General features: G+C 41.1%; 1 protein-coding gene across 1 annotated transcript in view; it reads right to left on the reverse strand.

Moving 5' to 3' along the window:
* The window catches only part of RASGRF2 (Ras protein specific guanine nucleotide releasing factor 2), a 498,296-nt gene that overhangs the window by 270,351 nt on the left and 214,609 nt on the right, over window positions 1-13,336 (reverse strand). The window contains exon 6 of the mRNA XM_077462462.1: window positions 8,592-8,671. Within this exon, the coding sequence (XP_077318588.1) occupies window positions 8,592-8,671 (80 nt within the window). The remainder of the gene's footprint in view (window positions 1-8,591; window positions 8,672-13,336) is intronic.

Below are 13,336 nucleotides of genomic sequence, written 5' to 3' on the forward strand. Positions count from 1 at the left end.
GATAAAAAGCAATAATATATAGTAGAACATTATTTTTATGGGTTGAATCTTTAATAACAATCCAATTCTGAAATTGTAGTTTTCGGTAAATCCTAGTGAGTGGCTCCCATGTAGTGATGATCCTTTCCTATATTACTGGCATGGCACTACTAATCTTCAATCTAAATAAATAATAGGCAGTGCCCCAAACAGCTAACTTTTCAGGTCTTAAATATTCATATAAGGAAGAATCAAATAAAGACATCAAATAAATATTAGTACATTCAAGATCTCCCCACAGTTCCTCCAACTAGACAAAGGAAAAACTCAGCTATAAGCATCATAAACATTTTCATTACAACAGTGAGGAGATCAAGGCTAAAAGTACAGCAATTAAAAAAACATCAATACATATGGCTAGATACCTTAGTTGGAATGCGGACACTGGGGCTCAAGTGGTAGTGTTTTGGAGTAAAAACTCCTTTCTCAAGAGAGATCCACCTCCACCTGATCCGGAGTGTCCACATGCTTGCTAAAGGTTTTTTTCTGGTATCTATCCATGTGTATTGATGTTTGTTAATTGTTGTAATTTTTAGTCTGGATCTCCTCCTTGTTCTAATGAAAATGTACAGTAGATGATGCTTGTAGCTGAGAGTTTGCCTTTGTCTAGATCAGGGGTGTCCAAACTTTTTAAACTAAGGGCCAGTTTATTATCCTTCAGTCTTTAGAGGGGCTGGGCTGTGGCTAGTAAGAGGGAAAAATGTCCAGGCATCGGTAACAATGCCCCGTCATTGATGATAGTGAGAGAAATACTGCCCTTTATTGGTGTCAGTGAGAGGAATGGTGCCCCATTATTGGTGTCAGTGGGAGGAATAGTGCCCCATAGCTGGTGTCAGTGGGAGTAATAGTGCCCTACTGTTGATGTCAGTGGCAGGAATTATGACCCACTGTTAATGTTAGTAGGAGAAATGGTGCCCCATGAGCTGGATAAAGACAAGCAAAGAGCCACATTCAACCTCCGGGCGTAGTTTGGAGAGCATTGGTCTAGACCAGTGGTCTCCAAACTATGGGCCGGATGCTGCCCTTTTCTTGAATTTAAATGGCCCTTGGAACATTATTCCCCCCACTGTTGCTCACGTAGTTCCTGCCACAGACACCACCAACAATGGGGCACTATTCCTCCCAGAAATACTGCCCTTTATTGGTGTCAGTGAGAGGAATGGTGCCCCATCATTGGTGTCAGTGGGAGGAATAGTGCCCCATAGCTGGTGTCAGTGGGAGTAATAGTGCCCCACTGTTGATGTCAGTGGCAGGAATTATGACCCACTGTTAATGTTAGTAGGAGAAATGGTGCCCCATGAGCTGGATAAAGACAAGCAAAGAGTCACATTCAACCTCCGGGCGTAGTTTGGAGAGCATTGGTCTAGACCAGTGGTCTCAAAACTATGGGCCGGATGCTGCCCTTTTCTTGAATTTAAACGGACCTTGGAACATTATTTCCCCCACTGTTGCTCACGTAGTTCCTGCCACAGACACCACCAACAATGGGGAACTATTCCTCCCACTAACACCAATGATGGTGCACTATTCCGCTCGTTGACACAAATGATGGCGCACTATTCCTTCGATTGACACCAATGATGGGGCAATATTCCTCTCCCTAATACCAATCATGGAGCATTGCTTACTTCCACTGATGCCAGAACATTTTCTTATCCCACTGGTCATCATGCACCCCCCCCCCCCAAAGTTTGAAGTACCGTAAACTGGCCCTTTAGAAAGTTTGGAGACCCCTGGTATGGACAGAGGAACTGTGGGTAAATCTTGTGCATATGCTACACTTTACTGTTATGTCTTTATATGATGCTTCCTTTCATAAATATATGAAACATAAAAAGTCAGCTATTTGGAGTGCAGCCTATTATTTATTTAGAGTGTATTATCCCTAGGTTATTCTAGAGAAGACCCAATATAGGGTTTCACCACCCTTATTTATGTAATAAACCCTTTATGCACTGATTTCGTGATTCGGTGTGCATTATTTAACTACTAATCTTCAAGCCTACGAATTCCTATGTCTAAATCAAATGATTTTTTAGAAACTAGGCTAGAAGATGCCTTTGACCTGCTTCTCTAGCTTTTGTATCGAGTCCAAAGGGAACCCCAGAAACCTGTAATTCATTTAAAGGTCAGGAGTCAACCTGTTAGATATTTATAGATATATAAATAGATATATAGATATTTATGAGATAGACAAGGGGGCCCACAATTTATTCTCAGCTTGTACACGACATCTGTGTTCTTGAGTAGTGCATATCATCCACAGGAATTGTTGGGAACAAAGTGTTCACCTACCCATTAGTAATGCTGGAAACATTGAAATATCACTAGACTCGACTCTATTTTCTCTGCAGAAACTTTACAGTATCTACTTAGATGAAATCTATTAAAGTTGAGAAACTGTGAATAAACAAACCTATCTTTCATCTTTCATGTCAACACTATTCTGAAAGCTTTTGCCCTTTCCTGTAAAAACATAAAATAACTCACAACAGCTGTAGAAGAATAGCACAGTAAAGCAATGACTGAGCACAAGATGGTACGTTGTGTGCAATCATCAGAGTTGACTTGGATCACAAACACATTACATTGAAAGCACCTGTCATTAAAAGCATACTTAATCTATAGCAAAAGAAACCTTACAATATTTATAAAAGCATCTCAAGGAAGACTAGTTCTTCTCTTCCACAGCAATTTCTCCCTTTAGCTGTCTTATATTGCCCTAGCCTAGGGAATTTTTTCGAATGATCCAAAAATATTGGCAACCCTAATTGACCCCTGTAAGGACATACAGACGAATTATCAATTATACTAATATGATCAGCTGTACATTATCCATTGTTGGACAGGGGAGGTATCCCTATGGAGAAGAATCTGATGAGGACATCTTGATTTGATGTTCAAATGCCTTATTAAATAAACAGGTTAATTCTCATATGTACCTAATGCTCACCCACATTTCTGTACTACGTAGGGAACAAAGATAAATAAGCATCAGTGAAGCATACACGATAGTGTAATGATGATGTGCTACAGACTCACAGACTAAGCCAATTTGAAGAGGAACCGGTTGCTTATAACAGTGAACTATGGTAACACAGCACTGCTCTGGTCACAGTATGGAAAAAAAAAAAAAATTGTAAAAAAAAAAAAAAAAAATATGTTTTAAACAAGTATTAAAAAAATAAAATATTTATATATATATATATATATATATATATATATATATATATATATATATATATATTTTTTTTTTTTTTTTACATACTGTCACCAGTCAGTGTCCCTGATTACCGCCACACCAGTCATATGATGAAGCTATACTACACAGGCGGCAGTTTGTAGAAAAAACTATTTTTCTTTTTTTCTTTTTGCAAAACATTGTGACAAACAAGTGCAATTTTAAAAAACGCACTATGCCTCTTACTAAATACATTAGCCCTTGTACACACGGTCGGAGATTCGGACAACCAAATCTGTCTGAGTAATTCCAACGGATTAATTCCGGAAGAAGTCCGGAAGTGATGTTGCATACACACGGTCGGACTAAGTTGTTGGAAAATCCAACTGCACATAACGTGATGACGTTATTTCCTTACGATGGGACTACGTTCAGGCTAGTAGCCAATAGCTTTGGTCTAGGAATTTGATCTGAGCATGCGTGGCACTTTGTCCGTCGGAGTAGGCTACACATGATCGGAGTATGTCCGATAGGAGCATTTTGTCTGAAAATATTACCGGCAAGTTCTAAAACTTGGTCCGTCTATATTCCGACGGAAACAGTCCGATGCAGACCACACACAGTCGGAATATCTGACAAAACGGTTCGATAGGACACATTCCTTCGGAATCTCCGACCGTGTGTACAAGGGCTTAGACTGCCTATTTTCCAAAAAGGATCATTTGGGGGGTATTTGTAGGCCTCAAGTAATGAGATGACGATGTCAGTACATCAGGAGATATACAGTATATACTATAGCTTGTGGACTCTAACTTTTCTACAGACTAAATAATAAACACTGATTTGGGATATTACCAAAGAAATGTAGCAGAATATATTTTGGCCTAAACTTAAAGCGGAGTTCCACCCAAAAGTGGAACTTCCGCTTATCTCACCCCCCCCCTCCGGTGCCACATTTGCCACCTTTCGGGGGGATGGGAGCGGATGCCTGTTTTTTACAGGTACCCTGTCCCCACTTTCGGGAGACTGGGCCACGGCAAAGTATGTCAGCAGCTCGTCCCCCCTGCTCCTCCCTCCCCCTTCCCCTTCAGCTCGGCCAGTGAGAGCACAGCACGCTTCGCGCATGCGCAATAGTGACCAGACCATGAAGCTGAAAGGCTACACTGCCGGGTTCCCTTACCAGCAATGGTGGTGGCAGCACCCGAAACATCGGCTGCAGTGCCGACATTGCTGGACTTCAGGACAGGTAAGTGTCCTAACGTTTTTAATTTTTAAAGGGGTGGGTTGAACTCCTCTAAGAAGAAAGATTATTTATTTTTCAAAAACAGAAACAAAAGAAAGTGTGTTTTTTTTCTTCACAATTTTCAGTCATTTTTGGTTTATTTTGCAAAATATAAAACTAATGCCGCGTACACACGACCGGACTTTCCGGCAGAAAAGGTCAGACGGAGTTCCGACCAAACGGACTTGCCCACACACACGGACGGACCAAAGTCTGTTAGTTTTGAACGTGATGACATACAACAGGACTAGAAAAGGCAGTTCAATAGCCAGTAGCCAATAGCTGCCCTAGCGTTGTATTTGGTCTGTCGGGCCAGCATACAGACGAACGGTTTTCCCAATAGATATTGATTCCGTCGGACAGATTTGAAACATGTTCTATTTCTAGGTCCTTCGGAATTTTTGAAGAAATAAAGTCAGATGAATCCCCCCCACACGATCTTAATATCTGACGGAATGATTTCATCTGATCTTTTCTGCCAGAAAGTCTGGTCATGTATACGCGGCAGCAGTGGTGATTAAATACCACCAAAAGAAAGCTCTATTTGTGTGACCAAAATGATAAAGATTTCATATGGGTACAGTGTTGCATGACCGCGCAATTGTCATTTAAAGTGTGACTGCACTGAAAGCTGAAAATTGGCCTTGGCAGGAAGGGGATGAAAGTGCCCAGTATTGAAGTTAGTTAAAGCAGAACTTCACTACAACTGCACCACAAACTGAAAATGCGCTATTTAATTCACTTTTACTATTCAAAGCAAACTCTCTCATCCATCCATGTCTGCATGCTTTATTTGGTTGAGAAATCACTTTGAAACCCCCCCTAGAATTGTCCATCTTGAGTAAGGGCAGACGATGCATGTAGCATTTACTTCCTGGAATCATCAGGCATGCAGGCAGAAGGGAGTGCTTGGCTGAGAAAACCCCTCTTCTCCCCTGAAGACTCCTGGGATGTATGACATCAGTTGTCTAGGCCTAGAAACCAGGAAGTAATTCATGACTCATGAACTGTAAATTAAAAATGTTTAAAACAAGTACATTTAATGTACCTTCCTATCTAGTTAGTATTGCTGGTAGCCTAGCAATCACAGGCAGCTTTACCTTTTTATCTCACACTCTAGGCACCCTCACATACCAGAAAATGAAGTACTGTTTGTTTAGAGGAATTAAAGAAGGTACATTTGTCAGTATGTTGCTTAGGCACAATTAACACATCTACGTGTTCCCTATTAGAAAGAAAATCTTCACTTTTTGAGTTCAGATCCACTTTAAGTTAATTTTCTTGTTCAATGTACTTTATTGAAATTTTCAATACCTCAAATGTAAACCAACACGTGTACATGTCATGGTTACAAAATATTACATACATAGATTATGTATGTAGCTCCCTGCGCCTAATGGGCAGACGCTATTATTTTTCAAATTTAGTTGTCTGAAGCTACAGTTGGGCTCAGGCTAATTTTTCCCAAAAATTCTGGTTTCTGTGTCAGTTCAGCTGAGTTGCACTGATTCCCACTTGACCGTAGGTGTCGCTGTCACCGCCGGTAAGTGTGGAAATGCAGCAGGCTTAATGTATTGAATACCACCTCTTGCTCGGAAATAGCTCAGTGGGAGTGGTTACCCTGCTGTGCATTCTGGGAAAGGGTATTTAAGGTACCAACGCCATTTTTGGTCGTCTTTTTCCTGACCTCATGGCCCTCCTGACCTGGGGTCTGGGTCACATGGTCCTGTGCCTCGGGCCAGCTGGCCTGAGGCTTTGCAACTGAGAGGGTAGGCCCAAAAAAGTCTTGGGGCCTACTGATCCAGGGGTGGTCCTGTGCTGTCTCGCCTGCGGGGAGAAGCCAAGAAAACTGGAGGATACAGAGGATGACTTTTCTAGTAGAGGACAAAGCACAAGGCTAGTATCTCTGGAGGAGCCTGGAAACTCAGTTATAGGACGCAACCCGGATCAACACCCATACAGTATCCCCGGGGTCAGCTGAAAGAAACTGGTACTGTATGGTAATTATTTAACACTCTCAAGATTTCTTAGTTTAATTGACAAGTCTGTGGCAAAGACTTTGTTGAGCATCTCATCGGCTGCTAGGTCAAGTGAGAGGGGCCTATCCGATGGTTGCTGGATCCAGTCTGTGGAGCCGTTTGTCCTCTGGATCTGACCAATTCCTCTAATCCGCAATTACTAGGTGCCTGAACTCCCCCTTTATCCTTTGACCCTCTATTGAAGGACGTTTGTGCTTATCTGGAATAAATGTTAAGAAAGGGACTAAGTGTCGGATTCAACATCATTTGGGCTACTTTCCAACTGGACCCTTGTGACGGAGAGGCGAGAAGGTGAGGTAACGGTAAGCCCAAATAAAACCAGCAACTACTGAGGAGGTCAGTGCTAAATGTACATTAGGTATAAAGTCCATATTGAGAAGAAGAAAGATCTAAACAACTTTCAGACTCTTCATGAAAAACAGATAAGCAGGCATCAAATAGGGGAAGACAGTGCTAATTGGAGGAAGTCTGCACAGACTTTGTTTAGACTAGGCGGCTGGTGGCCAATAATATTGTGTAATGCTAACCACTAAACTGCTGTGGTACATAGTTCTATTCTGTGCATTTTCTTCTTTAAAACATTCCACTGCTTGCTGTCAGAGCACCAATCTGAATTAAATTGATTATACATATAATATATGTTGTGTACACAAGACTGGACTTTCCGGCAGAAAAGGTAAGACGGAATCATTCCATCGGATAATCCGATCGTGTGTATGCCTCGGCGGACCTTTTTTTTCAAAAATTCAGATGGACCTAGAAATAGAACATGTTTTAAATCTTTCCAACAGAATCAATTTCTATCAGGAAAACCGTTCTTCTGTATGCTATTCCAACTGACCAAAAAAGACAAGTTGACAAGTTTATTTGGATGGAAAAACCGGTCCTATGTACGTGGCATTACACACACAAGCAGGTACGAAGTTGCAAAAGAATCTGATGATGGATATTCCTGGGACATCTGATGGCTGCTAGGACTGGGGACAAAAAGGTTAATCTCATTAACGTCTCTATGGATAGAGAGATTTATGTCTATCCACCTGCATAAAGCATATTCCTGTCAGGGTTCCATTGCCACAATGGATCTCCTTACACCAACACTGTAGGAAGTACACTCTATCAGCTAAAGTGGAAGGAACTGGGGGAATCAAAATGTTCCTCCTCTAGAAGATGAGATTCCCATTTCTTAGAATATGTGCATGTATTTCTACTAAAGAGTAGGGGAAAACTTCACTGTATAAATACTTTGTGGAGCGCAGCTCCAAGCACCGGCAATATGGCTCTGGTAGACCCACTCCAAAACAGGATGCAGGTGCGAATGCTTAATTTGATGCCATAGGAATGTACAAGGAGAACGCCACACAGCTTCGAGCCGCTCAAGGTGCAAGAGAGATGAAAGATGGCCTCAGCACTTGCTCCTCCAATAAGTCACGTTCTCTGATGTGTTTTGCACTCCCCGCTGGGGCTTAGTCATAGTGGTGTACCTCTATGACTAAGCCCCTTGGCGGGGCAAACCAAGTCGGGAGGATCCAGGGCTGAGGCTACCTTTCATCCCTCTTGCACCTTGAGTAGTTCAGAGATGTGCAGCAATCTCCTTGTACATTTCTAAAAGCTCACTTCATGTTACAATCACCCTGTTGTACTGTTTCTTTATGTCAAGATGTTTTGGAAAGCAGTATACCTTGCGATTATCAAAGCTTTAGGGACATACCTTGACACATGAATGACCTAACAAATAATATCAGTGACTTAAGGATCACAAACAATAAAACAAAAAAATGCCACTTCTTAAGGGCCAGACATAAAAAAAAAAATTCCTAGCACTTCTTATTCAGTAACAGACTGGTGATTAAGAGAAGCAATCAGTGATATACTGTATAATTCAGCGTGATAAAAAAGTAATGCCGTTTCTGCTAACCCAAGGAAGACTTCAAAATGATATGAACATATCAAAAAGCCACACAAGTCCCAAACGTCAAGGCAGTAGCCATTCAACTTGGCAGCTCTCATTCATGTATTATTAATAGTATTAGAAAACAAGCTTACATACCTAAAATTAAAGTAGGCCAGTTAGTAATTCTGGCTTTCAGACCCTGGTGAAATATTTCATGAAGAAACATGATGGTTTCACTGAAAAAAAAAAAAAAAACAACAACACACATTACTGACACATTATAATCCCTCAATATTTAGCAATTAACGCAAAGATCAAGTGTTACTGGAAAACAGCAACTCAATATTTAACTTGATTTCCAATAGCTGTATGAAGGAAATATTAAAGGTGTCTGCAGTAGGCCTGGAAATAATGAACAATAAAATGTATAAATAATACATCAACAAAGAATGAAGAATATAAAGGTGAAATCACAGGTCATCTACCATAAAGGTCAGTAGTAATTAGCTATTTCTCAGTAAACAAGGCACAGCTGCCAGCTTTTGCAATATGAATCTGAAATTAATAAAATTATAGATTAGTCTATGAAGATATCACAGCAGTCATATCTCACTTAAGCCGACCGTAGATGGATCGAAGTTTGGCCAATTCAGCAGGGAAATGCTGAATTTTGATCCATCTATGGACATGCTCCCGATTGACTTCTGTAAGACAAGCATGTCAGGTTGTTTTTTTTTTTGCTCAATCATTGCTTCCGGCTATAGTCTCCCCTCTATTAGAATACAATAGCTCCATGAGAGGGAATTCCTCCATCAACACGGGTGTGTTAAAGGGGGGAATCAAATCATTTTTTTGTTCAACAAAAAAATGCATCATCTATGCCCTGCTTTAAATCCTTGTACTTAATGCAACTTTTATTAGACAAACTGTAACATATAAATCCAAAATGAGAACAAAGCACTAGAAAAAAGGAGACAGAGGTATAGTATACATCGCAGGTCCAAGAACTCATCCAAATAACCAATAAAATGCATCTTTCTTAGAACCTGGATAGACCTTCCTGCATTCAAGAGGTTCTGTCCATATCTATGGGTGAATGAGGATAGCATTTGGGACACAAGTGGAGGACAGACACTGGCAGCCAGAAAATGAACAGTAAGCAATTTTAGGCTCTAGTGTTCATCCAAGAAACATGTCACGAAAAGGTTTGTGTTTAACTCTCCCGGATGTAAAGTTTACAGGATGTGTGTCTAGTATGCATAGGAGGAAGCAATCTTTGTTCCCCCTCTTGGTGGTCTGTCAGCTTTACTTAGATTAATAGGTTCTCCCTTGGCTATTTTGGTAAGTGCTCTTCTTATGTCACTTATTTGGCTTAGAAACATCGTTTAAAAGGACCTAAGGTTTTGCCAACATATGCAGCATTTTCACAGCAAATTACAATGTTCCATTTTACAACTGTAGCAGTCTTGTAAAGAGTATTTTCTTCTGCGTGTGGATGTGTGAACTGTGTCCCCTAGATCAAAGAATTGAAAACACTGCTATTATAAAACTCGTAGTAACGTTTTGTTAGAAAACTTGTAAGGCATCTTCGCATTTTTAGATCTGGGGTCAACTTGCACCAACCAATCATGTGTTTATAAGGGCAGGGCACTAAGCTGCATCTGCATCTTAGTCTATTGTTTTTCCTAAACATGGCCTGAAAGTTAGTTTGGACAGTCCCTATATAAGGTCTCACAAAGTCGCTACTCTTCACTGGTCATCCAGTCATGGCCTTCAGACATCATCACTTTCAATGCCGGACCAGCTGTCCTACATTGTCTGTAAGGACATCAAGGACCCGCTAACTTACCAATAGCTGAGGAGAGTGCAGGATTCCAGGTGGAACAAGTAATAAGGTAAGTGTTCGTGCTTATTCCTTACTCCCTAGAAAAAAGTCCAAACCCTGATTACAGGGGCTTTGGTCCTGAAGGGTTTAAGCGACCTGAAAGAGAAACCTAAAGAGGAACAGGAAGCCATCAGCTGGTGCCTCTAGAGTCTATAGCAGTGTGGACTGGCTAGTGACTGCAACACAGTTGCTGAATTTTGGAGATCTCCTCTTTGGGACCCCTGAGGCAGGCAGGGAATTAGAAAAAAAACCCTGTTAAGGGATGGGGAATACTGGCGGTTTTGCCTTTGCTTGCTAAAGAAAGCTGTTTTGTTTGCTGTTTTTTTTTTGTGAGTATAATGCCACGTACACACGATGGAATTGTCCGGTGGACCGAGTACCCTGGACAATTCGATCGTGTGTGGGCTCCAGCGGTCTTTTTCATCGTAAAGTCCGGCAGACTTAGAAAATAGTTTTGACTCCAAATATGTCCGCCGGACTTGGCTTTCAGTGGACAATCCGTTCATCAGTGTGCTAGTCCGGCGGACTAAGAATGACGCATGCTCTGAAGCAAGTACAAGATGGAGGCTATTGGCTACTGGTTATTGAACTTCCTTTTTTCTAGTCCCATCGTACGTGCTGTATGTCACCCCGTTAGAAATCGCCGGACTTTCGGAGCGTCCGTGTGAGGCCAAGTCCGTTTGTTATAAAGTCCGGCGGATTGTTTGCCGGACCAATTCCGCCGGACAATTCGATTGTGTGTACGCGCCATAAGACTGTTTGCTTTTACCAACAGCTAGCTGGAAATCTCAGGCTCCAATATTACAATATATACTTTACATCAGGGGTACCTAACACGCGACCCAACACAAAATCGTAAACTTACCTAAAAATGTTGATTTTTGGGGGGAATTTTCTGTAAAAATGCATTTACACTTAGCAGACATGTAACTGAAGAAAATTTTGACTGTGTCTTTAATGGACTTTAATAAGTGTTTTCTTCCCAAATAAAAATATCCCACTCTTCACAATCTCACCTTATTTATGTCATCAGTTTTGAGCAGCACCTATATTTGTGAACAACGATTTTCAAGGATGAAGCACATGAAGAGCAAAATTAGAACCAAAATCTGATGAGCACCTTGATAATTGATTGAGAACTGCTACTACATCCATCCAACTAGATATTGATGCGTTAATCAAAAAGAGTGTCAACTATCACACTAGATTTATGTTGCCCACCTTTACTGTTATAATAAAAAATATTACAACAAAAATTAGGTTGTATTACTCAGATAAGCACATTATCTATATCAGTGATCATTAATGTTGTGATATATATATATATATATATATATATATATACACTGTGCTACATTTTGAAACTATTGACACCATCCCCCATTTCAGTTATATGCAAATGAAATCTACATATCGTTTTACCTACATAAAATGCATTGCATGTGCTTTTTATCAGAAATGCTACTTTTGGTTAGAAGTGATTAATTATTTTAAGAGAAACATATCTTGTTTTATTGTTCATTATACCATAGATACTCACCATTTATTGATAGAGAACTTGATAAACCCTGGATGCAGCGGTTGGATGTTCAGTGACTAAAGTTGTTAGGTGGAGAATGCGCTCAGTTCATGTCTTTACTGTCCACCTCGAGTGGTGTTTTTGTTCATCTTTACAATTCCCTGGGATGTTTGGGAATAACCCCACCCCCTTTTTTTTTTTATTCTACACTTGTCCAGAATGTAATATATTTTGTAGAATTCAAAATTTGAAATATTGTACTTTAGTTTTGTGTGTTGTGACGCATTCACATCCCCTACTCCAGTCTCCAGCTTGGGGATCTGGGGTTGCATCTTTTCACTTTGGTGTGTATACAGTGGCGGAACTACTGCCATAGCAACCCACGTGGGCACTATGGGGTCCGCAGCCGAGTAGGGCCCGGTGAGCGGGCAGTGGGTGAGCCGCTGAGCTGCCCGTCCACTCTGCTCTCATACAGTCACAATGACTGTACAAGCGGACGCAGCTGGGTGGCTTGGCGGGGAGGGAGGGTGGGGGGGAAGCTGCCAGCTGGGAGGCTCGGTGGGTGGACTGGCCAATCAGCTGGTGGCGGAGCAGAGAGATAACATCATCTCTCACCACCAGCACCCACCCTGAATTCTGACAGTTCCGCCCTCATTCACTGTGCAGGCAGCAGAGAGATTACATCATCTCTCTGCTGCCTGACTCAGACTGGGACACAGTAAATGACAATCCCCATCCCCCACCTTAGCAGGAAAGTGACAATCCGCAACTTGGGGCAGGTGACGTGGCAAGTGGACAATCTGCACTGGGTGGCAGGTGACGTGGCAAGTGGACAATTTGCAATGTGTGGCAAGTGACAAACTGCAACTTGTGGAAGGTGACGTGGCGAGTAAAAAATCCACAATGCGTGGCAGGTGACGTGGCAAGTGGACAATTTGCAACATGTGGCAGGTGATGTGGCAAGTGACAATACGCAACTTGTGGCAGGTGACGTGGCAAGTGGACAATTCGCAATGTGTGGCAGGTGATAGTGAACAATTTACAACGTGTGGCAGTTGATGTGGCAAGTGAAAATCCCCAACATGTGTCAGGTAACATGGCAAGTGACAATTCGTAACTCGTGACAAGTGACAATCTGCATCTGGTGGCAGGCGACGGTGGCAAGTGACACACTCAGGGCTCCCACTGATTCTGCATTATGGTGAGTTGAACTATTTAATTTGTCATAACAATGTAATAATAGAAATAATGTGTTTCAATCATCCTAACACCATAACAACCATGGTGCCGTGATGATTGAAGCGCCAACATCAGTCATTGCCCTGTAAATATATATATATATATATATATATATATATATATATATATATATATATATATATATATATATATATATATATATATATATATTTAAATATATATATTTTATTTAGTATTTTTATTTTTTAGGCATTGATCTTAGCTGCAGAGAACATATCATTGGTAGTCAGATGTTCC

The sequence above is a fragment of the Lithobates pipiens genome, unplaced genomic scaffold, assembly GCF_037356315.1.
Source record: "Lithobates pipiens isolate NorthernLeopardFrog02 unplaced genomic scaffold, aLitPip1_a1.2 Scaffold_3, whole genome shotgun sequence".
In the NCBI taxonomy this organism is placed as follows: domain Eukaryota; kingdom Metazoa; phylum Chordata; class Amphibia; order Anura; family Ranidae; genus Lithobates; species Lithobates pipiens.